This window comes from Pholis gunnellus (genome assembly GCF_910591455.1).
Source record: "Pholis gunnellus genome assembly, chromosome: 16".
NCBI classification, from domain to species: Eukaryota; Metazoa; Chordata; class Actinopteri; order Perciformes; family Pholidae; genus Pholis; species Pholis gunnellus.
In genome coordinates, this window is record NC_136543.1 from 17935959 (window position 1) to 17962227 (window position 26269).

At 40.4% G+C, this 26269-nt stretch overlaps 1 protein-coding gene across 1 annotated transcript; it reads right to left on the minus strand.

The window, feature by feature from the left end:
- Positions 1 to 575: 575 nt before the first annotated feature.
- On the minus strand, positions 576 to 19537 carry LOC306708285 (CMP-N-acetylneuraminate-beta-galactosamide-alpha-2,3-sialyltransferase 1-like; the record flags this gene model as incomplete). Its single annotated transcript, XM_079176087.1, has 6 exons — positions 576 to 1810; positions 2026 to 2145; positions 3001 to 3046; positions 5109 to 5288; positions 16867 to 17060; positions 19247 to 19537. The coding sequence occupies 6 exons, from the start codon at positions 19535 to 19537 to the stop codon at positions 1637 to 1639; spliced, it is 1005 nt and encodes a 334-aa protein (XP_079032213.1). The 3' UTR covers positions 576 to 1636.
- Between the last annotated feature and the right edge of the window lie 6732 nt (positions 19538 to 26269).

Here is a 26269-nt window from a genome sequence, read left to right on the forward strand (position 1 = left end):
CACTTAAAACCTACTTTTTATTAATAATATGTCACAATGTACATCAGAAATGTGCAGAATGGATTTTAATGATAAGGCACCCCTGTATAGGCTGTATCACATGTCTAGTTTTCGTGATAAATGATGAACGTTTAAAGCTTCGACAATAACTTGTTGTTCAACAAAGAACCTGGTGTTTGTGTGACACCTATACAACACTGATTAAGCCATCTCTTGCTGCAGGTCTCCAGTAATAGAGCCCTTTAGGGCTAGTGGACATTCCAACAATCAGCCCCAAAACAATGTTTTACTATGTAACGAGCCATGTTGTTAAAATGATGTCAACATAAGTAATCTGTGATCCTACATTTCTTGAATGCGACCTTTGACACTGCTTCCACACAGTGCTGATCGCTGCGGCTGCAGTTCGTATGTTCTGCTGTAGTAATACTGGAGGCTCATTGGTAATTAGGGCAGTACTGAGGTTGTTTAGAGCATGACCTCAACGCTTTTTCTGGGACATTTGTGGAGGGATTTTAAATTCAACAATTTAATACAAGACCAAGTTCCAATACCTATACTATTTAGTAGGTCACAAAAAAAGATCTAGCAGGCTGTGTCCCAGTAGAGTGCTGCAGTAATGACACTTTTTTTGAAGCCCAACCACGAAAGTTAGCATCGACAAAAAAAACAATTTGATTTTTCTATTGAATTTTGGATTATTGAATAAACAAGTTAATAATACTGACACACTTAAATGTATGCAAGGTGTGTTTTAGATGGTCTGATTTCAGTATTTTTAGACTCAGTATATTGTAGGTGAACAAAAAAAAGTAAAGAAAAATTTCTGACCATAATGTTGAGAAATAAAATGCACAGAAATATAATAGAACAAACCCCTGAATAAATGAAATATGACAATTTGAATAACTTTTCATATGTTTTTTCAAATTTCAAAGTGGAGGTGGCGGTTCTGTAGTGCAGGTAGTTTAGGAGAATTTAGTCAGATTCATTCAGCCTGACAACAAAAGAGCTGATTGTTATATCTGCCATTATGGTGGAAAGTTAACATGAAGTGATATTTACAGTATAGTCAAGAGGATAATTAAAATGCCTTTACGTTTTTGTTATCTGTAAACATGGATGTAAACGGCTTCCAAAATACTTCTTTGCTTTGTCTATACAGCGACAGAGTTTCCATGGCACTTTGTCTTGCTGTCAGCAGATCCTATCTATTGTCAGTGACCATAAACATACAAAGCTTAAGGGGACCACAATGCTAGTAAATAGCCAATAACTCAAAGAGTATGCACATACAATAGTACAAAAGCTGTTCATGTACAGCATGACACATGACACGTTTCATTCGGGGGTAACGTAAACAAACGGCGGCGCTTTTGTCTTGTTCATGGCCTGCTCATTGTCTTCATCTGGGCACACGGAGCAGAGAGTGAAGCTCTATCAATCAATCTGTCAATAGCATTTCAATCGGGGGACGTAAAGGAAACGGGGCGGACCAGAAGAGTTCATGTGTCAACGTCTTTCTCAATCATGACAAAAGCACTCTTGTTCCAGCGTGAGGCGAATGAAAAATAAACATTTGAACGGCTGCTGAGGTTTGTTTGGTGGTCATCCCTCTGCACACATGGGCTCGGTATCATCTGCCTCTAAACATTTGGATCTTGTGCTTGTCTGCCAGCTGCAGGGTGACATTATATTCGTGATCTCCATCATGGACTCCCGTGTGCCGGAAAGCTCCAGCCAAATGGTTCTCCTCCCAGTAGTGGTGCCAGTTTCCGTACTGGTCTGCACCGAATCCAAACACACTGACCTGGAGCAGACGAGGAACAAAAGCACCATGTCAGAAAAACATCAACCGCGCGGGATTTTGTTTGATTTTTCATATCAGTTCAGATTCCTTATTTTTTTCCAAACACATTGCAGTGTTCTGGAAGAGCGATGTAGAAAGTCATCTCACTCTACTGAGGAAATTCAAGCGGCTCTTGTTTGTCACGGTTGTGTTCGTAGTACAGTGGCTCAACTTACTTCATCACATATGTGGATAGCCAGCATTAAGCTGAGGAAGCCAGTGGAAGGATATCGTCCATGACCTTCAAGCCAAGACTCGTAGACGTATTTCAAAAACGTTGGACTGTAAATCAACACCTGCAAGAAAGTCGGACGGATTTCTTTACTCATTTGTAATTTAGTGAAAGGGGAGAAAAAGATTATAACTCTGTATTGTATCTTGTTTTAGTGGCAAACACCAATTGTAAGTGGTATGTCACTGCTCTGCGGCTGTTCTAATGGCACTTAAAAACACTATGACACTCCTGCTCACTGGCAGATACCACTTTTCACCAGCATATACCAATGGTGTACCACTCTTGTTTTTTACAAGCTGATTCTTTGTGAAAAGTCACTTTGACTAATGGTATGTCGATCTTATTTGACCCCCCTCATGGCACATTAAAGCAATGTGTCACTGGCCGCTGTGCGGTATACTGTGCATACCACTCGGCGAAGAGAAAAACACGGTGGTGAAAGTACACAGATCCTTCTCTCAAGTAACAGTACAAATATCACAATCTAAAAAGTCCATTACAAGTAGAAGTCCTTCACAAATGTTACTCTAGTTAAAGGATGAAAGTGTTACCTGCAAAATGTACTCAAGTAGCAAAGTAAAAGTATTCATTTCAGAGTACACTATTAATAATACATTGATTTATTGGATAATATTACTTCACTTTGTAATCTGCATGCTGTCGGTGAGTTGCACGGCGTCATATTCTAAAAGTTCATCCCATGTTTTTCATGTAAAATCTTAATCTGAAGAGTAACTAGTAGTAGTAAAAAGAACAAGTACCTCTAAATTGTCATGTACAATACTTGAGTAAATGTACTTAGCTACCTTCCACACCTGGAAATACCCACAAGACTGGCGTCAGTACACAGTAATTAGGAATGAGATTTTCAAAAATCACAGTCAGTGTAAGTGTTAAAACCCTCTGTATGACTCACCTTATCTTTGTTTGCCTTTATCCTGGACACAACAGCTGTATATGTGCTGTAACACAAGAACAAAACAGGAACTTAAATTATGGGCTTTGTGTTGCCTTGAAAATCCCTCAAATGTTGTTTTTGCTAAACACTACTCTGCTTATTTGTCTGCAATCACTGTTATCAAATCCACAATCACAGTATGAGCGTCCGTGGGTTTGATTTAATGTCTAAAAGCAAATGCCCGGCGTCATCACAGTAACACATGCGTATGCTCGCTGTCAAACTTTTGCAATTTTGCATCGTTCATCGCTTGTTTGTCGTTCCAGGGTGTTGAAGACGCTGCAGAATTACAACATGAAAATGGGGGAGGCTCTTTGTGTCCACATTCGGTTTGCATATGAACATTTTCATCGGCAAAACTGAAGGAAGAAGCTGTAAAAACAATCAAACAAAGTCAAGGTAAATTCTACACCGCGCCTGTGCCGCCTTTGTAGGAAATGCAAAGGGATGGCATACTAATGACTGAAGTGAAAAGTAATAATTACACTGTGAGATACAATCCAGACAAATGTTTCCAATTAAAGTATGTTTTTTTTTTTTTATCAAGGCTATTGCCATCGCAGCACTGTGGCTCATTAAAATTCAAAGATTATGCAGAGGTTTTAATGCCGTTTGGAAATATGTACAATATAGCAGTCCAGCCAATTCCTCTACATTTTGTGGTGAGTGAATATGAAAATGGCCTAGCTTGTGTCTGTGGCATTGTACTACACACAACATTATACACCATAATGTTCAAATGTGCACCGTTCAACACACACAGGCTTGGCATTTTTGCTCAGAGAAGTGCTTAAATTTCAGGATTTCGGTCGGTCCTGTGAGCCTCGTTCTATTTAACAAGAATAGAAAATGTAACAGAATGATTTCCAACACTCAGTTAAGATCGGCTGGGCTAATGCTGACATTACTGCCAGCGAAGAGAAATGTAATGATGCAGAATGATTTGCTTTGGCAGAGTTGGAAGACAACAGAAACATTTGTTTGGATCTACTCGTCCTTCTACTTTCCAACACGTTGGCTTGTTCGAGTTCTTGGCAGCAGCTTCATTTCTTTTCTTTCCTTTTTTTTTTGGGGCTGTCCAGTAATGAAACTAATGATTATGGGTCATTGAGAATGAAGCAGCTGAAGGTGAAATTTACTGGAAGATTAACTTTGAGTGATTATCCATGTTGTGGCAATCTGACAAATAGGAATACTGAGGGAGTGTTGTTGTGACAATCCGGTATTTGGAGAGAGTAAATGGATTAGGGAGCGCAACACATGATGCATCGTAATGCGTTCAAGCCTCTTACATTTCTAGGACAGTTATTGAACTCTGATTTAATTGAGAAATGATGCGGTAAATGAAGCATGTATATTTTAATTTTATTTATTTGGAAGTAATTAAATAAAAATGAAAGAGCATCTTGTTTGAGATCTGTGTCGGGTAAGTAAAAAAGAAAAATTAACACCGTGGAATAATAGATGTCTTAATACATTGCTATGAATTTTGGACTTCAGGCATCAAACCATTCCTTTAATAATGTTGTTGTCTTTTCTTTTCATATTTTACTTCTTGCCTGTGTTATTTCCTTAAATGTCTATGGTAAAATATTTGCCTTTTTCATAAAATGTAATTTTTTAGCATTTTTTACTGAGCTGTAACAACATTGACACATAATCACCTCATTAGGTTGATGCAATATGATCTAAGTTGCTTTTTACACATTCAGCAGACACAGAGCAAAGTCCAATATTCATTTTTCTTTTAAGACTGTTTCACCAGCTAGTTGCTCACTTCTTTAGTTTGGTACTGGGAAGCTATAGCGTACGGTGGATAGATAGATATTTTTTTGCTGAAAACAGCTGTCTGTTGTGGCTTGAAATGAGGTTAATGAATTGCGGGCCATTAAACCAAAATAATGAGCAAAAAAACGCTAAAAAGCTCCGTAGGGCTTAGGGGAACTGCAGACTCGAGTGATAATTCTTTGCGGATTCATCCCCTTTCACATTACACAGTCATTTCATCCATTCTTCATATAAAAATATTGATTAGTGCCGCTTTAACAACCGATAAGTACTCTTACTGTTTAATGGTGCCCGTGGTCAGAGCACTAATGATCCACTGCAGATCCAGAGTCTTGAAGGGGATCAGCACCAGACTGGTGGTGTTGTCCAGGTCTATGGCACTTTCTGGATACATGACATGGTGTGTTGTTCTGGTGCCCACATCCTCTTCAAAACCAGAGGTGGGCCCCTGGTTCATTCTGCGGGGACAAAAGAAACAGAGATTGTTATGTTTCCAAGCTTTTTAAAAAGAAAAAATCTTCTCTATCTATCTTTATCCTTTCCAGGGAAGTTCAAACTGAGGTTTATTTCACCCACATGTTACAAAGATGGGAAACATCTGGCCTTTTGTTGTACTAATCCACATGGCACCGAGACCACGGGAAACCAGCCATGATTACAATTTGGAGATAAAAATATAAATACAAAAACGTACAAAGACAAAAAGCCCAATGTGTCCTCCTTCAACATGTTTTTGGAAATACAAACAGCAATTCAGAACAATCCAGTGTCCATTTAGAGCTCAACAATTACCGCTTGGCAAGCTATAGGCAAGGCGTCCCTATTATTATGTCCAACAATACACACTCGGGAGCAGTAATTGGCTGCAATATACAGTGGCTTGACAGTGGCAGTTGGTGTCGGTCAGCGGAAGGAAGTGACACAGAGAAGAGAAACCATGAAGCGGACCCCCCCCCCCCATGTGACTAGCATCATCTGTTTGGGGCGCTCCAGTCTGAGCAATACCACACTCCTCATTACTGATTGAGATGACAGATATATAACAACTTGACATTTTCAGCCTGTCGAGACTCACAAACAACCTCCTGCAAGAAGCACTTTGTGTCTGGGCTGTCTCACAGCTGATGAGATTTTTTTTGGTGCTATTTCATGTTGCAACGTGTGAGATATATAATGATGTATAAGATGTCGCCTCTTGGGTTAAGATGACCTTGCGCATTTGGACAGAAAACTGAAACTAAAAGACAGACTCGGGCAAATAAAATCAAAGTGAAATGAGATTTAAATGGATCTGGTTTTGGGGGAAATGGGGGAAGAACTCTAGGGTTGACTGTTGTGCTTCATGCTAATGATAAACAACTTTTTGCAGCTCTTGCGCCATGAGATAAACCATTGAGTTACATCAAATAATAAGAAGGAAGATATGGTTGTATTTCATCAATCAAGTCAAAAAAATAGTTTTTAAATGTGTCGTTAATTTGCGACACCCTCTCTCCTTGGACTGGGTTTGGATAAGAAAAGACTCCATATAGTTATATTTTACCAAGTGCTTATTGAACCTGCATTTTCTTTCTTTTTTTTAAACACTACACTGATATATCAAGGTGATCACACAGAAATATGTGAAATGACCACGACATCCAAACGGTGCATTACGTGTTTGTCACATAACGTGTAAAATGACTTGCTGCAACAAAACAAACATTAGTTTTTAGGATAAAACATAATGGTTATGCTTAAAATAAGTAATACATATAAATATAAATATGTAAACACATCACAAACGTAATGACGTTTCACGGCCTGCGCGTCGTGCACCTCCGAAATTTTGTAACTTGGCACGCCCACGATCAGAGCTGACGTGACTATCATCGTTCACTATTTGCATTGTCAACACTAAGCACTATTAATATATCTGAGGATTTTACACAGGAGGCAAAATATGTTCTAAACGTCTTAAAAGAAAATCTTCATCTGAGTAAATATTTTGCAGCCAAACCAATTGTACAGGATATTCAACCTTTGTGTCTTTATAAAGCTTTCGATACTTGACTTCTATATTCACAGTGCGCGTATAAAGGCAATAAATAGTCCATGACTATGAGATATGAGTTTACAGTTAATAACAATTTCTCCGTAAACTGTTCAGGAAAGAAGAACCAGGTTTTGCCACTGCTGCGTGTTGCTTTAGACTAAAACTGCAACGTATGGATGAAGAGAAGTATTGGCAAGAGGGTTTATGGTGCAATATCTCAATAGAAAAGAACAGTTTTTGACAGGACTACGATGGTGGATTTCTCTCTAAATGGTAACTATAGCTTCTGGGAATTCAAGAATTGCACACCAAATGGATCCCTGTCGTCCAGGGCGGATGAAAAAGGACAGCAGCGAGCGCAGAGGAACACCATGCCACATATCAAAGAGCATAATGTGCAGAATTCATCACTTCTGCAGCACATTCTTTATTTGGATCCCCGCTAGCTGCCTCGAAGGTAGCAGCTACTTTTTCTGGTGCCTACACATCACAAAACACAACCTATAAAACAAGGCATGTAACACATAGCAATCTCTTTCAGGACATTTTCAAGACAAACAAAAGTCCGGTAAAATACTACACATGACGACTTCTTCTAATGCACAATATTCCTCTTCCTCTAATGTTCCTTCATTGTCTTAACTATATGATCAATGTTTCTCCAATGATAGCTGCCCATCGAGTGTGAGACCACACACATCCTCCACTCAGCCCCCGCTGTTGCCCAGAGCGCCACCGCTCGTTTACTAGAAATATCTTAATATTGGACGTGTCGCGTGTCCAAATTGCACCAACTTCCTCACTGCATATCTTTTAAGTCTCCAGCAAGTGTATGCTAAGTCTGAAGTAAATCGCATGAACGGTTCTCAAGTTATCGGAGCCCCATACAGTAACTACTGACATCAGAAATGATCAAATATAAACTCTGAGACTAATGGCTGGTTCTGCCTGGAAAGGATCGGCTGTTTGGGAGTCTTCCTGAACTTCCTGATGCCCCAGCAGGCTACTGTGAGCATTATGGGGAAGAAAAACTACCATTAAAAAACACAGACTGCATCCTCAGCACATTCAGAGATAACCTACTTTAACACCACGTTACTTTGTTACTTGTCTTTGTTACCTTTGGTCTTGAGCTTTACGCAATCTTCTCAGCAAAACAACAATATACCTTATTATCTTCTTCGACTGTGACTTATGACCAAACTATGTCCCATTTGACATCTTACACAGCAACTTAAAAAATGTAGGGCACTTTTCTAACGTTGAACAGCTCAAAATTGTCATTCACAGCCTTTGAATATTTTACCCATTTTTTCGTGTTCCTCAAAAGCTCCCCAGGGGATCTGTACCAAACTGCATGGCTCTTGCAATTACTCACTGCAGGGGTCAACGCTATAAAAATGCAAGTCTGTAAGGGCACTCAAGAAGTAAACTCTGGTTGTTAAGTGGATTCAGTGGGCTGCTCCTTCACTTAATCTTGCGGGGGCGTGCGGTGTCAACTGTTCTAAGGCGGCGAATATTTCAGATTGGCCTAATCAATATTCAACTTCTGCTGTAACTCGTCCCTGGCGCTGCAAATGTGTACCAGATGGACTTGAAACAAACTGGGGCAGATGTATTGAGCGTTTGAAAAGCCCATCTCAACAACAAGATGGTTTGCTCATGCGCTGGAAACACAGGCTTTTTTGCAAATAGCCAGGAATGTGAGATGAGGAATGATTTGGACATTTAGTGGGATTATTAGGATCGATATGTTGTGCATGTCAAATACAAGCTCACGTAAAGATTTTGATGTGGCTCTCTTATCTGTGATAATAGGTGTGAAAAACAAATCATAAAGGGTCTGCAGCACCTTCCCAGGGAAACCATGAAACCAGAGCAGATGGCTCAGTGAAATTCAGAGTGGAGGTCTTTTTACCGATGGCAGATATCTTGACAAGTGAATTTGTAGCACGGCTGCAGGGAGGCCACACGTATAAAGTGCCAGAACTTTCTGCATCAATCAACGGGCTGAAATGAGCAAAGTTGAACAGCATTGATTGATTGATGAATGAGATTTTTTGTTGAAGCTTTTCACTGCAAACAGGTGCACTGCTTTGTCTGAACATCAGTGAGTGAGCAGGACTCTGCATGATGGACTCCACCAAAAAAACATCAATGACTCCACTTCAGGTAACTGAAGAAAATGCACGAATGAAACATCACAGAGGCAGGTATTTTATTTGTTTATCAGATTCCACATCAATGTATCACTTGTGTAACAGGCTGCCGTGGGCCTAATTATGGGCTGCTGCTGGGATGTCTAAGCGATTCTTGGTTGATTGCGCTGGCATCAGGCCTCGCCGTGCTTCGTTATTTACAGATAACATAAAACGGAGTTCAAAATTACAGGGGAGCCCTTAAGTAAAGACCTGGGTTTCCCCCGAAAAAACAACAAAAGTTTGTGTTTGGGGAAGTCTCAAAAATGTGAAAAATGATCAACCATTATCTCCAAAGCATTTCTAATGCTCTGGTGAATGTTACAAGAACAATTAAAATCTAATTAAACTCCAATGTCGTGATAAGTAGTTTTAAATGCATGCTGCTGCTGTGAGCACTAACGGATGACTAACTGACCTTACTGTTCACGACCACACACAAACGTTTAGAAGAGAAACACCTCTTCCACTAACAATGACTTTGTTTACACGCTCATATTCCACTATTATTCTGAATATGATAATATTCTGAATTTGATATGGCTCATGTAAAGATCATATTCAGTTTGGATATTTTAAAGTATTATTCCGAATGGAGCATTTTCCAATTAATGTGCGACATGCCGATATTATTCTGGTTTTAGGAGCATTCTCTGGACATGTATACAGCGCATTCGGAATATGCGTCTTTTTTATGGCACTTTGCAACACAAGGCCTCTTTCCTGTTTACGACCAGCTCTGTGCGTTGTACAAAATCCAATAACCAATAGTTTGCAACACTGAAGTAAAGATGAATGCCCAAAAATAAAGCCCACATTTCTGTTTGAAAGGAGAAACACACCTACTTTAAAGCATAGTGAAGGACTCGGATATCAGCAGGTTTTTTTGTATATGTGAAAACATCGCAACGCCCGACCTTTAAAAGAAGGTGGTTAAAGGAATGAAAAAGGGAGGCTGTGTTTGCGCGGTCCAACAAGTCCGCCACCGATGGAAACATATTTTGATGCAAAGAAGCAAAATGGCAAACTCTCTGGGAAAGTCTCATCTTTTTTGTCTTCTTCTTGAAAAGTGAAAAAAGTTAGACTGTGATGCTGATACTTGATTAATGGCATATTTAATGTCAAGGCTGTTTGTCTGCCAGCAGGCAGTTGGACATTGTCTAATTATTATTCATTTGTCCTCAAAATGGTTAAAGCTGTACCCATGCTTCAAGGTGCAGCCGGCTCACGCAGCGTGTAATAGCCATCTAACACTTTAAAGGTCAGCGGCATTTCAGCACTGTCTCATTTCTTTCACAGTCTCACTAGTTCGCTGCTCTCCTGTGTAAGCCCGAGTGTGTGTACATTTTCAAAAAGCCTTTGCAGTTCCAGCTGACTAATAATCATGATGAGGAATGAACACTCTGTACATTTTGTATTAGGTAGGTGAGGCAGTGGGGCCAGAATGAGGCAACATCACCAAACGAGATGAAGGCACAGAGTCTCAGGTGGGGTTTTAAAGCTCCGGGCTTTGTAATTATAAGAAGGCGAATACTGAACTTGCAATGTGGCACTCAAGGTTGTTTTGAGAACAGCGTGGTACTCTGCCATGAAGCTTTAGATGGCTTGCAGTTGTCCTGAAACGAACCGCTGACATTATCCATCCGGGTTTGTATGTGCAGACTGTTGAAATACCAGCAGCCTAGCTCCGTAGTCCTGTAGGTAAATATCAATTATTGATCTAATAGTGAAGAGTTGGGAGAGCAAACCCAGGCAGCAACCTTCAGTTCTGAAAAGTGAAGCCAATGCAGAAGTGTCTTAATTAAAACGCACATGCCAAACCCTCACCACGGCTTAAAGGAGCCCTCATCGGGCACAATGAGGGGGCATGTAGCGAGTGCTCAGGCTCGTTATCTTCTGCATCACACTCGTTAAGCATTTACTTAACGAGCAGGTGGGTAATTGTGCACGCACACAGTTTGTGCTCTCCTCTTTGGTTTGACTTAAAAGTATGAATGAAAACATTATTATTGTAAATTGGCTAAACTTTGGTATTTAAAAAAAAACAATCAATCAAACAAGTTTAATTGAAATAGCTCCTTTCAAACTAATCAAACGCAGTTCAAGGTGCTTTACAGATGAGTGACGATATGAAGACGAGAAGTCTAGAGAAGAGGAGGAGACTAATGCACACCAAATTAATAAAAATAAATAAATAAATAAATATAATACAAGACTGAATAAATGGATCATGGTAAAACAGTGAAAAAGTAAAGAAATAAAGAAATAAATTGAATGTATTCATACTAAAACCACAGCATAAAAAAGACACCGTATAAAATCAGACATAATAAACAACAATAATAAAAAAAACATTAAATTATAAAACACTACATAAAAGTAAGACTGAATGAATGGAGTTTCTGTTTAAAAATATTATTTAAAACATATTTTCAGCTCCTCTCAGGCCCCTCACACCAGAGGATGTGAGGAGCCTCACTGGTTCATAAACTGAAAGCATCTCTGAGAGGTAGTCTGGTGCAAGGCCATGTAGTGCCTAATGAACTAGTACAAGGACTTTAAAATCAATACGAAAACTAACAGGTAACCGGCGTAAAGATTTGACATATGTAAATGTTAAAATGTAATATGTACTCTCCTTTTGGTCTTAGTTACTCGGGCAGCAGAATTTGAAATGAATTGTAGATGGTTTATTGTTTTCTTCGGTAGACCTGAAAGGAGGAATGAATGCCAAAGCTGAACAAAAGCTATTCGGCCCAGTTTGAGTACATTTTTCTTGAGCAAATAGTTGACTTCTGAAATGTTGCGTTTGCAAGGAATCAGGCTTATCAAAGCAGCCAGAGTTATTGATGCTAGCATGCCTTTCAACAACTTTCAAACGCTTTTGCAGATTGTGCACAGTAAAGACAACATGAAGCAGGTTGGAGAAAAGCTCAGCTATCTCGTCCTCTTCAGTATTACACGTCTAACAAAAGCCATTTCTGCAAACCTTCTGCTTGCAGCGACTGTCGCTCTCTACAATACATGTGTCTAGTGAACTACAAATCAAAACTCATGGCGTTTGTAAATATGCCGGGACCCCCGTTAACCCTCGGAATCCAGCTCGTCACATTCCAAACAGTTGAAATAATGAAATTTGCTGCAGGAGGAATCATTCACTGCCAATAACGTCAAGGTTTTATTCTTGTTTCACTCTGTGTGGTTTGAAAAAAAAATCTTTTATGCACACAACATTTCACTCTGTCCCCCCATCAACAATAAGAAGAAATAAAAATGATCTGTACTAGGGCATTCAGACAAAGAGCCAAGTTACATTCTAGACAATAGACTGCACAAACAACCTACAAATAAAAATGGCAGGCATCCGAATTCATGTCACAAAATAGGCATTTGATTGATGCTCTTAAGTCCCTTGCAGCGCCCTGACACTCATTCATAGCTTAGGTAGCCCAAGTGGCAATCAAGCCCCTGAACTCCATTTGCTATTTGTGTCACAATAACAAATAGGTTCGCTGAACAAAGGACGGCATTGATTGCAGAGTGGATTGAACACACAGAAAAAATGAAGTCTTAATTGGACATTTTAGTGATGATGGATCGTTGAAAGCACTATACTAAAACAACAAGCAGGAATAATGCAAAAACAAGCTTTCAATACGCAAGCTCTGCTTAAGCTTTTGGGCGCTGATGATCACAAAGTGCAGCTTTTGTGTCCTCAGTCAGAGGTTGTTGATGGGTAAGAGGCACTTGTTGTGAGGAGTGTTCTGGTCATCCGTGGGCCCTCAGGAGGTGTGGTAATAACACACTCACAGAGAAACGGAACACCATTACCAGTTACGAGGCAAATTAAAAAGACAGGTAAAGCTAGAAAGCGTGCGTATTAGTTGTGTGAAAATCTCGGCTTCAGAGCCAATTTCAAACAGGGATTTTTGAGTCACAAATATGATGTGCCTACCGATTACACCTGCTGGCTTTAAGATCCATCTTAATGAAGTCTTTTGCAAGGGCTTACATCATAGCATAGAATATAAGCTTGGCTGATCCTCAATTCAACAGAGTAAATATGAATGATGAGACAATCACATATCCGAGACAGCCTCCTCCTTTTTCAAATAAAATATGCTGTTGTGCCACGGAGCAAACAACAGGCACTGAGAGAGTGTGATCATGTGTTCAAAAGAGATGTGAGTGATTATGCAAGATTTTTCTGGATTTTGGAGGGACCAGCGTTTTTTTTTTTATAAAGATGTATTCTGGAGAGCTGGCCTTTTGTTTTGTGAAATATGCATTCACCGTAGTGTTCCACTGCTTGTTTCGGCGAAGCTAGAGTGACCTTTTCGCTCAAGACTATGACTCCAAATGTGATGCTCAGGCTGGAATAAATAAAAACGAATACGGCATATTTCCAACCATGTTCCTGCAGGAAACTATTCTGCTAATGGCAAAGAATAACTCTTGTCTCCTGCCATCCCGTAATTGAATTGGTAGACAATGGCATGCTGCTGTCACAGCGGGAGGGGTGGGGGGGCTGGCGAGGAGATAAGTGCAGTAATGTGGCTTTGTACAGAGGCAACATATCACAGCAGGTTGACAAGAGCCACGCTGTGATGAAATAAGAGCCATGCAAGAATACTGCGTGGAATTTGCTTTCGGATATTTAAGTCGCGCTCAGGTTACTCTCTTGATAAGATATTCGTGTCAGTCGCTTCACCATGAAGCCCATTTGTCATCAATCTGAACAGAATCTTCTGTCACTCGGAAAAAAAGGTTAGGCTACAGTGACAGTCTCAGCTCCCACACCCTCAGACTCAAACTACGGTATCCAGTGTCAACTTAGCGCCTGGTTTTGACGTTTTAACCCCTCCCTCCGCCACTGTGTCCGAGAGAGAGTGGGGAATTATTTCACTGTGATCTTTAAGCAACACCTTCGTTACCTTTTAAAATTCCCACAATGGAACGGGAAAAAGCTGTGTCCGTGGCACAAACACAACTTTCTGCTAACAATCCCACAATGCACACGCTTTTATTAGATGTCTGAAATTACTGCTCGCGAAAAAGTGATTTAATGAGTTTTCAACACACGTCATCAATTTAAACTACTTGGTTAGGTTAAGAAAAAAAATGGTGGTTTGGTTAAAAATGTTATGTAACGAAGCCTAATGGGGCAGCTGTGGCTTAGAGGTAGACCGGGTCGTCTTCCAATCAGAAGATCGGCGGCTACCATTTACTATTTAACAAGGCGATGTTATATTTCATGCTAATTCCCGTAGTCAAAGGTTACTTATTACTCAGTTGATCTCGTTTTCAATGTGAAAAATAAGCCCGTCAATGAACATTTTCCATTATAGTTTTCCTAAACGAAAGTAACACTTTTTAACATCATCCAAATGCGGTTTTATTATAAATATTATCTGTGCCACTTAGCGCTCACATCTTTGTTGTTTTTGTCTTTTCCATTAAGTTGCATCATTTAAATCAAATCAAATGTGTTTCTGCTGTGTTATTCATGACATATTTACACACAATTATAGTTTTATTATGCCCCTCGCCTTGAAGTTGCACTTTCCATTACACTTAATTGATCACGATGCGAGACCAGCGCCTACGTGGCCAGTTGTGTTTGTTGTTTAGACCAAACTGTTCTTCCTTATCTCCCCTGTGTGTCCGAACTACAGGAGAGATGAAGTGTGAATCCACTACCTCTGTGCCTTCAACTCCATAAAAAGTTAGCTGCACATATTTTCACATTTAGTAGATAAAAGCATCAGTGTCTAAAATGAACTTTTTTTTATTATCTGCAATCAAATACAAACTGTAAATGGTTATGATGTGTACTTTTAAGTTTCCCCGCTTGTCAATGAGTATGTCCGAGAAGAACTAAAGCATAATTCAAATCTAATTTATGATGACTTTGTTTTATAAGTGCTTCAAACAATATTGAAACATCATTATGAAAATTCCATCAAGCTTATTTTTGTCAGGCGGATGAAAAGGCTCTCTTTATGATTCAAATCTATTTTACCACTGCAATCTGCTGAGCAAACAAGAGGCTTTAGCTGATAGGCCGATGCCATTTAATATTCATAATGGTCTAAAAAGGAGGCTTTAGAGGATTCTGGGCGAATTGCATTATGGATGTATGAAAGGCATTGGTTTTCAGTCTCTGTACACACTCACCAGACTGTGTTCCCATGTCATTTCTGAACTGATAGCCTATCACTGTCATTGACTTAATACATTTAGCTTAAAAATGAGTGTTATTTTCTATCGTCCATCTTCTTCAAGCATTTACATCATCCATTCTGTGCAGAAATAATGTTAGGAGGCTGCTGTGATTTTTATTTACGACAGCAGACAGTAACATTGTCCAAAATTATATAATATTCAAAGAACAATACCAATCCCGTCTTTAGGAATTTGCATATTCCACCCCTGCAGATCAGTATTTATTCAGACTAAACCTGCAAAAAGACGGCCAAGACTCAAATCTGTGACTTGGAGGTATTGGATAAAAGTCTGAGCGAGAATGCTTGTTTACCCTTTGAGGTCCAAATTAGCTTAATTTTTTTATCATAAAGCCAACGGCTTTAATCTGCAGCAGAGAGCACAACCACCACCCCTTCAGAAAATCTCCTTGTCGTGTTTTCCATCTTTTCCAATTCATTCTCTGCAGAGCTGCAATTGGTGTAACAGATTACAGGGAGCTACACACTCCTCTCTTGTTCCCTGCTGCCCTAAGGCACCGACATTTGAATACTCAAACTCTGTTGTTTTTATCCATTTCTTTGTCAACATAATTTTCAAAATGTTGTATCGAGTGTGAATGTCTGAGCGCATGCTGTGGAGTGGCAGAAATCAATGAGAGTGGAGAACAGAGACGTGGATGCTACACAGTGAGCAACATTCAGGGAAAAAGATTATTTTTTTCTGCGTTTGTCTGCCGATCAATAAACATTGCTGAATGCATATAATGTGATGGAAACGTTGCAGCTGATTTGTTCACGTATTTGTTTCAGAACCGATCAGTGCTGCAGGAGACGGAAAAAAATAAAAGCACCTTAAACTTTCAAGTTAAAGCTTATGAGTGAAGAATGAGTCCAGTCACTTGAAGCTCAGTATCAAGTGGCGTAGTGGTTAAGATGCATGCACTGTGATAACAGTGTCCCGGGGACAATGTTGCATGTCAGTCCCCCTCTCTCTCTAATTCAGGTCTATTAATTGTTTCAGAAAGTAAAGCCAAAAAATGCTAAAATTGCTTAAACGTTAATATTTGCTTTTTTTCCACAATTTTGAGACAGTAAACTGAATATCGTTGTGTTGTGGTTTGTAGTTCCAATAGAACAAGTATTTCATGTCAGGTTGAGTTCTACCATTTTTCACTATACACCTGACATTGGATATGCTGAATGATTAATCAAATAATCTCATCAGCAGATCAATCAATAATGAAAATAATCAGTAGTTGCATGTGCGGTTTTAACCAATTGGGTCTTATTTTTCTATAAACTCCAGGTTGAAGGTGCTCAACATGTATTGTAAACATGTATCACCGTTTACAGAACTATTTTCAAGTTCACTTTTGACCTGCTGTGCTTGCTGTAGTTGTGTACACACACATTTTTCCCTGGAACATGAGAGCAGGACCATATCCAGGATTTTAGAAATGCTGAGGTCAACCCCAACCACAGACATTTTTGACTGAGATTTCTCCAATTTTTCTGTATTCATGTAACGGTGCAACTGTGTTTTTTTGTAAATCTCCCTGAGCGATGGTCTGAACGCTCAGGGAGAGTGTTAACTGACCGTATGATGAAATCACAGTGGTCGATGAGGCTGCCGTACTGGGCCCCCTTCAGGTTCCCGGAGTTCCCCACCACGGCGCAGGTCCTGCAGCGCTTGGGGCTGGCGTCCATGTACAGCACCTCATCAGGGATGACTTGGAACAGCTCCTCCACGACGTCAGAGAAGTTGGCCGGCTGCCTCTCTGACTGCAACCACTGGTGACACAGCAGAGACAGACCTCAGAGAGAGCCACGGCTCCAGGGCCACTTTAAGTTGAAGTGATTGAACAAGGGCAGCGGAGCCCGAGACACCGAGCACATTTCTGAAATAACCTCAGGGGCGGCTTAGCTCCGTCTGCGGGGGCTCTTTTGGCATGGCCTTCTTCTGGTGGCTTTCAACTCGGAGAGACAGAAAATAAATGCAGGAATGTGTGTGTGCACTGTAGACTGTTATATATTGTGCTGTGGCAGCTGGAGACGCTGAACGGATACAGAATGTTCTGCAATCTCTCGTGAGTTTCAATGCAGAGTTTTAGTGACTCATGCGTTAAGTACGACAGTGAAGGGGTTTTCTCCTTGACAATACAATTCTGGGGAAGATTTTTTTCATTTGCTTCCGCACTAATTATGGGCAATAAGATATCATTTATAGAAATATGACTTTCAATCGTGAGGCTAAACTCTACTTTTGTATAAATCTTCAAAAAAAACCAATATTACCCAATAACATTTTCTGCCTAATTCGAAACTCTCCTCTACGGAAATTACATTTAGCCGTGTGGCACGTAAGCCCCGACATCCCCTCGGAGGAAAGAACCCGGGTCCGCCTGGAGGTCATGCCCTTGCCTGGCAGCAACGCTGCCCGAACCATCTGGCCGGGCAACCGTTGATATGTGACACTTGCCTCATCAAGCTGCTGGTGAGAAGCATCTCCTGAAATGAGCAGTGACAAGAGGCAACCTTGCAGTAATTTTTCTGTTCTTGCCTCTAATTGGACATGGTGTGAGGCGAATGTGGGAAAGCCTAAGGCACTGGATGCCTTCCAGACAAAGGTAGGATAATTGTGTGACATAAATTTTATGAATAGGCTTTTCTAATTTATAGAGCTGTTCTCTAATAATGGGGCGTACAGAAAGTACAGTATATATATAGAGAGAGAGAATTAAATTAAGGCTATACGTAATAAATTATACAGCTGACGTGAATTCAATTTACATCAGTGGATTGGAACATGGAAGCTTCCATAAAACACTTAAACAGCTATTGTATTTAATACTTCTGGATTGGTTTTTTATGTTGGTAGTGTGTTATGGTCCCTGTGGATGATTGGCCAACTGCAGGTGTCATTACATCCATTAAGATGTCTCCAGTGGAGCGAGTTAGATAAGAGGAAATGTGTTAGAAAAGTAGATACCAGGTGTTTTGCGTCAGTCACTTTGAATCCAAATGTTTTTCACCCGAGCAGCTATTAATCACACCGGTGACCAAATCCATCATGAAAGAAGAAGAGACAACTGAACAACAATTCCTCCCCCGACTGCAGTGTCACGATTGGAGTTTATAGATGGACATTAGTCTAGAATGCTGATAAGTGTATTTTGCTCCCTTTGGACAGGTCTTTATGCTAAAATAAGCTAATACCACGCTGGACATATAGCTCCATATCTAGCATAAATGCATAACGGCCTTCACACACAACGGGTGCTTGATGAATAAGGGAAACTTTGAAATACTCGCCTGAGAATATTTCGCATCAAAACTATTCATACCAGACGGCAACCTGAAGAGGGAAGCCAATGCGGGAAGTGCCTTAAACCTGCATTCTTTCTAAGAGCCAGCAGGGGGCGACTCCTCTGGTTGCAATCAAACGCTAGTCACGTGAAATCCAGAGGCTGTTATAACATATCCACACCTACTCTTTGTAATCGCATAATAAGCAGAAGGGGCATATTTGCATCATGTTTGCAGCGTAGTTACATTAATTCAGGAAGAACGATAGTAAATAGTTATGGTAACATCTATGCTTATACACCAATTGCTTCAAGTCATGATGGAAAATATCTCTGTTGGTCTATAGATGTGGGAAAAGATGGGGAGAGTAAACAACACTTTCCATTTCCACCATCTCCCTTGTTAAATGAGAACAAATTGTGCGTGGGAGTTTCCTTCACAACTTGATCGTGGTTGAGATCCTTTGGATTCAAAACAATCGATGTGGAGAAAACAAACACTTCTTAGGAGCAGTACAGCAGCGTGTGATCTCTGTTCTTTATTCATGATCTGACTTTTCAGCACCTCGTCTGCTCTCAGAAGCTGAATGTGCATGTTTTTTTTTTTCCTTTCTTTTAATCTTCTGTGGAATAGCAACTCAAATCCCCCCGAACACATCCCCAGAGTCTTACCTGCCACCATTTAAAGGTTTCGTCAGAGAGGACGCTGTTCTCCCTGGTCATCAGAGGGTGGTTGGACTGATTGAAGCGCTCAGCAAACCAGGGGTCGTCCTCCACCTCCGTCATGCACTGCTGGCAGGCACAAAGTCCTTTGGAGAAAAAGTTATCCGACAGGCGAAAAGCGTGCTTGAAGAAGTAGACCGACGGGTCCCTGAAAGTGTAACTGAACAGGAATGTTGTAAATGTAATGATGCAAAACAGCAGCGCAAAAGTCCTGATTTTCCTCCGCTTGGGGAGAGACATGTTTGTCACAGTCAAAATCAATGGGCCGGGATCAAATATATCACTGCTGTCCGATGAGCATATCCTGTTCTTATGCAGACAACACAGGATCGGGTTCATGAATGTCCATAATGAAATTCATCGATGTGGCTTCTTTGCAAAATCCAAAAGGAAGGTAAATCCACGGATTCTGTCGGTTTGACGGCTCCCGGTTAGATGCAGATGCAGACAGTTTTTACTGACTGCTCAGATGTTGACTCGGAGAAGTGAGTGACTCGTGTGACCTCCATTCTTTAATGATCCACCTGGAATGCAAATAAAAGGACGTTTTTTATGACACACATGCTGTGAGAGACAGAAAATAAACAGCTTGTGGCTCAAAAACGGTTTAACTTTAAATACAAAAGGGAGTGTAAATTCTAACACTAGTCTTGTATTTTCACAGTACGAGCAGCTCCAAGATGAAACTGTTTATGTTTCTGTAACATCACACTACTATTTTCTGCGCATCACCATGGACTGTGTCGCTATTAGAGCTTTGTTTATTGCTCTGTTTTTCTTCAAGCCAAATTACACAGGACGTGTTGAAGTCTCTAAGCTCTTATAACCACAATCAAACGCACACAATTGTATGGATTGATTGTGGAAATGATTGCAGTTCTCCTGGAAAGAAAGAACAAGCGACAGCCCTCCCATGTTCAGGAAATGTCAATAACTAGAAACAGCTTTTAAGTGAGATAAAATGAGAGTCTAAATGCACAAGTCATTGACCACACCAGAGTGAGTCATTGTGTCAAACTCAAATTCATTCTTATAAGTGCACATTATAGAGAAATAGTTTACACTTCATATGCATCCAATTAAAATGTAAAAACGGTTCATTTAAAAGAGTTTTTATTCATTTATTTAACTTTTTTGTGTGTTTCACTGGTGGAACTTGGAAAAAGCTGTTATTCTACCTCTCTAGCGAGCGTTTAATATGAACCTTTTTAATGTTTGTGGAGGGTAACTTTGACCCCTAAAGGTATGCTGAGCTAACATTTTAATGATTAACCGCTAGATGAGGTCAGGCGTACTTTGGAGTGAAAATCGAGGGTAAAAAATGTTTTCATCACATTTGCATTATTTACCCATGCAACAGGTTGAATACGATGACCTTGCATGGAAATAAAAGTTTTGTTCTCGTAAAAGTCATTTCCATAATGAAGGGCGTGGTGTGTAACAACTAAAAACATATAATCCAAAACATTTCTTTAACACTTTAGACTATTACCACATTCAAGTTATTGGCCACAAATAAGGCCTGTGGGCAACTTACACACAGCCTAACAATATATTACAATATCACATGATACCTTTTGCAACGTTTTTTTGTGAATTAATTTGATCAATGATGAGTGTCTATGAGGCGAGATGTTGTGAACTGTAGTCGCTATGATCTCATTCATGTTCTTGCTTTCTGTCAGCTCTTATTTTACTCATTTTGAATTCTGGATAAAGCGGTATTGAGATATCTTGCTAATGTTATTTTCCCGACACTGGCTGCTTATTCAGTGTGAACACACTTTCCGCTCGTGGTTGTATGCCTCTGCCAAGTTGCAGTTTACAGCCGTGCCTGTTTAAAATGTCATCACTTCATCCTTTTATCCAATCAGACATTTGTGTGACATTGTCATAATTAGCATATAAATTATTGTGAGAAAACCTGTTTTGTGAGGTCACGGTGACCTTTGAACACCAACATCTATCAGTTCATCCTTGAGAGGAAGCGGATGTTTGTGCCAAATTAGAAGAAATTCTCTCCAGGTGTCCCTGAGATATATGTTAATGAGAATAGACCAGACGGACAAACCAAAAACATAATACCTCCGGCCACGCCCCGTCTAAAAGCGATGGATACTGAACGCTGTATACTACTTAAAGAAACGTTCCGCTTCTGCAACTCCAAGGCAGTAAATGCAAACTTGACCAACCTTAACACTGACAGTCTAACTGTATGAAAAGATTACTGCAACAATATCCACTTGTATATATTAAATGGTGTTAAATAGCATCCAGTTTGAAACCAGTTGAAAATAGACATTTGGAACATAACGTCTGCGATGTACTTGAGTTCATGTGACGTCTGACAAAAGAAGTCGGGAACCACTGCTTTAAACCATGTTCGACGACCACAGAGCATATTTACGGTTAGTCAGTAACCCGCTGGAGACAAAATTCCCAGAATAAAACAGAGCAGGGGAGTGTTATTTTTCATTCAGACACCGGCTTTTCATGACTGACAAAGCAGGCGGACCTCCCGGGGTTTCATTTTCAACATGAAAAGGCCACCTCTCGCTGCCTTTAAACAGGGCCCGGTTTCATTCTGATGTGCAGCTGTGTTTAGGATTCCACAAATACTTCTATATATTTAGCTAAGGGCAGATCCACGCTGGAGGTAAAGTGCTATTATCGCCACACGTGAGGAAATATGAACAAGCATACCTGCCCCTTTGCTCTCAACAATTTCTGAGTGAGCCCTCCATATAACAGATTTGTGGGAAGGTCCATTACTATGAGAGAGAGGCTGTGAGTCTTTCCTGATTAGAAATTGATCAGGTCATTCAAATTCCACCCTGGAGGGAAGCAAAGAGGATTGGAGTTAAGACTGAGAAAGACTGCGCAGCGACAAAGCTTGCTGTTGATTTCATTCTCCCTATCAGAGCAGAAAAACAAACCGGACAGCCGTTTATCAGCAGCACTGACACAGGCCAATGCGCAGGAAGGCTTATGAGGGATCCCGTCTGCTGTTTGGAGCTCCGTAACTCACAGCGGATTTGCATGCAGCCCAAGGTTGGTTATTGTCTGCAGGAAGGTTGACAAGAACACCTGGGGACACTTATAATAGACACTTCAATGAATAGGCCTATGTCTATACAGAAGGCTGTTGACTCAATCATCGTGAAGCCCCGTGGCATTAAGGGTTCAGGTAGCTGTGAGGGCGAGCAGAATATATTCTCAAACAGGTGGCGACTCCCCACTTTTGACAACGCGCCGGCCATCATCTCGTTCCCCGCGACCTTGTCCGAGTGAAGGCTGGCAACCCCGCGCTGATCAAAGTTCGCTAAACTGAGACAGCAAAGCGTCTGTTCACACTTCAGAGGGGAGGGAGGGAGGGAGAAAGAGAGGGGGTGGCAAGCAGCAGTGTGTGAGCTGTGATTTTCACCCTGTAATCTTCAGTTTTGAGCAGTCATCAACTTTGCAGTAGTGTAGTTACAGTGTTTTCCTTTTTTCTGTTGTGTGGAAATTGTTTTTCTCCCCGGCTTAGCTGTGCTTCTTGAGAGCAATTTAAGAAATAAAATTCTGCAGTTTTGAAGACTCCTATGTACTTGCATTATACAGCCTGATAAAGGTATCTCCGCTGAGCCGAGAGAGCATGCTCTCCAAGAAATAACGCTGACACTTGACACAAACATGCCCCTCAGTACACAGATGAGACGGCGATTCAACATGTCAGCGTCACGTCTTCATAAGCGCCTGAGTAACTTTTGCTTAAAAGTCACGACGGCAGCAGCACGAGGTAAAACACGCACAGAGAGAAATTAAATGCACGGCTTGTTGTCAAGAACACTCTATTAACGTACGTCCCAATTATCATCTATTAAACTAAAATCAGTAATGCACCACAGAGCACGAGTGAGCCCATTTTAAGTGGTTGAGGATCATCTTCTCTTGTTAGATCGGTCTATTTAAAATAGTTTTCCCTTGTGTAAAGCAAAAGACGCAAAAAGTAAAAAGAGACCTTGCATGAATAATAAGACCAGTGGTCTCCCTCCTTTTTTATTTAAATGGTCATTCATGAATGAATTTAGGAATATCAAAAAAATACTTTACATGCAGCATGTGAGCAAATGAGAGTCCCAGTTTAAAGTCTACCCAGAGCTTGTGCACTGGTGTAACAAAATAGACATTACTGAGACAGATGATAGCCAGACATGTGACGTATTCTGTGTAAAAAAAAAGGGCCTTAGAAACCATTCATGTAAAATTAAAGGAGATTAACAGTCCACTTTCTTAACATGAAGAATATTATGTCAAAGAATCTCTTTTATAGCTGAAACTGCACCAGACGGGATGAATAAGAAGAGATGTTAAAGGCAACACACACGAAATCCAGAGGGACTTTCTGTGAAATTTCCTCTCCATAACTAAAAATATCACTCAGGGAATAAAAAATGAAAAAGCTCCAGATTTCACATTCGATGGCATCACATCTATGAATCTAGTCTCTGGCTTTGACGGAGAGTTTTTCATTTTCACAGATATTGACTTTCAGTTCTTGCTCGAGCACATAAAGAGGATTCTAGGCTCATTGAGAGATTGAAAGGGGTGGGGGCGAGGTCTTCTCACAAGATTTAAATATATGGAGGAAGGTCTCCAAAGTCAGTTCACCGATCGTCAGTCGTCAGATGTAGTTTATTAAACTGAAGGTGGATTATATGAAAACACAGTATCCACCAGTACTTTATGTGCTCTTCAAATTGAGAAGCTAAAACCATGGTAACAGTAAAAAGAAAACATCAAACATCAGTCTTTTGATTTTTATGCTTTTATACATGGTTCTCAGAGGGCTGGAAACAGCGTGTGACCCCTGGTTTCATGAAACCTTTTCAAAATCCAGAGGACAAAATAGGAGATGCAGAGTGGTCAAATTTAAAATGTAGCGGTTTTCTCCGTGTCCTGACATTTTGAAGGTGAGCGGGTTCATTTTTGCCCGGCAGCAATGTGTTATTTATACATTTTTTTCAAACTGGCATGTGCTTTTCTAGCAATTGATGTTTATACGTCCTGATTTGAGTATGTGACCAGCATCCTCACACAGGTCATCAGAGAGAACAAGCTGCCCTTTATCATCAAAAACACTGACTGAACAAAAGTCACCATTTGCTTTTGACATGAAGGCTGGAAACCACTGCAGGCACTCTAACCTTCTATTTGTTAAAGAGTAAGATATGTTTCTTATTGTCAATAAATCCCTTGAGAAGACCAAACAGCAGTATTGTCTCTTACTTTGCACAGTGGTTATTTGAGCTTAATGCTAACGCTAGCCTGCAACACGTTCACAATGACAGCGCTAACATGGTAAGGTTAAGCAGGTTGCATTCATTACGATGAACATGGACACTGTACTTTATTTTAAGTTAATTGCACGTACACCAATTAACCGCTGCTGTAAATACTGACCAGTGCACTAAATGTGTATTAATCCGCAGCTGAAAATAGTCCCCCCCCCCCCCCCCCCCCCCCCCCAAAGATTTTGGTTTTTAGTATAGGTATTGAGAGACCATTGAGAAAAAACATTTCTGGTTACTTAAATTCCACACAAAAAAATGAACACCGAGCTGATTTAAAAAAAGAGAAGCAAAGAAGAAGAACAAGCGGCTCTTCATGCAGAAAAAAGGGATACAATTGAAGGAGAGCCAGTGAGTCTAGTAGGTAATTGCGGCTGTAATTAATAGTGATGGGGTGAAAGATTACCCGCATTTGTGCTTCGGACAGGATTAAAATCACCCCGCCTTCCCTATCCAGTTCTCGAATGAGGCGAGTCTTAAGCCAAGCTAGTGGCCCTTTGAGGCTGTACTCAGGCACAGCGCTATACTCTCAGCCCAATACTGATGTTAGCATGCTAACATGCAGATGTTAGCATGCTAACATGCAGATGTTAAGGAGGTGTAATGTTCACCATGTACACCATCATCACAAAAGTCATTACAATTCATCCTGAGGGGAACACGAATGTGTGTGTTAAATTTCATGGACGTTCATGGATGGAAAATAGTTTGACTGCATGTCCATAGCATGTGTTGGACATGTAATCTCATGTGGACTTTGATGACACACTCATCCATTAGTCACTAGTGCATGGCAACATGTGTGGGGGAAGAAATGCTCTCCGTGTCCTCGTCCTCAGCAGCTTATTATATCTCCAACTTTGTTATTGCTAAATTGTATAATCCACCCACTTAGACGTTCTCTCATCATGTTTTCCACTGATTACCGCGGACTCTTATTTGTCACGTCTGTCACGCCCATCCATGTACCTGCAGTTGCCAGGAGCAATAAAGTTTCCCCGGTGTGTTGACTCCCCGTGAAGCTTCTTATTCACATCCGACTGGATTCACTGAATACGAGCACAGAGCACCGCAGTCTGAGATGAACCTTCCCACTATGATGCCGAACAATTCCCCCCAGCTCTGACTCACTATCAAATCAAATCGAAAGGGATCAAAGTGAACAAAGCTAAAGGACCAGATGGAATATGTGGAAGGACATTAGGAGACTGTGCTGATGATCTGAGTGATGCATTTCAAAGACTATTCCAGCTCTCCTTAGACTCCGAGGAAGAATTTTAACATCATTCCAATACCGAAGATCAGTAAACCTAAAATCCTCAATGACTTGCGGCCCATAGCATTAACATCACTAGTAATGAAAACTCTGCAGAAAATTGTTGAATCAAAAATTATGGATTTAACTGAACCAGCTCTCTATTTGTGTGTCAGCTATATTATTCTGAACTCTGTACGTGAACATTTAGAACAAAACAGCACATTTGTAGGATTACTTTTTGTTGACTTCTTTTTGAGGACAATGCAACCTCAATGCAAATCCGGTGCATCTTATTTCCATTTAGATTATCAACTCATCAGAATGATGGATTAGTAGATTTCTCACTACCAGGACTCAGACAGTAGTTATAAATAGTTGAGTATC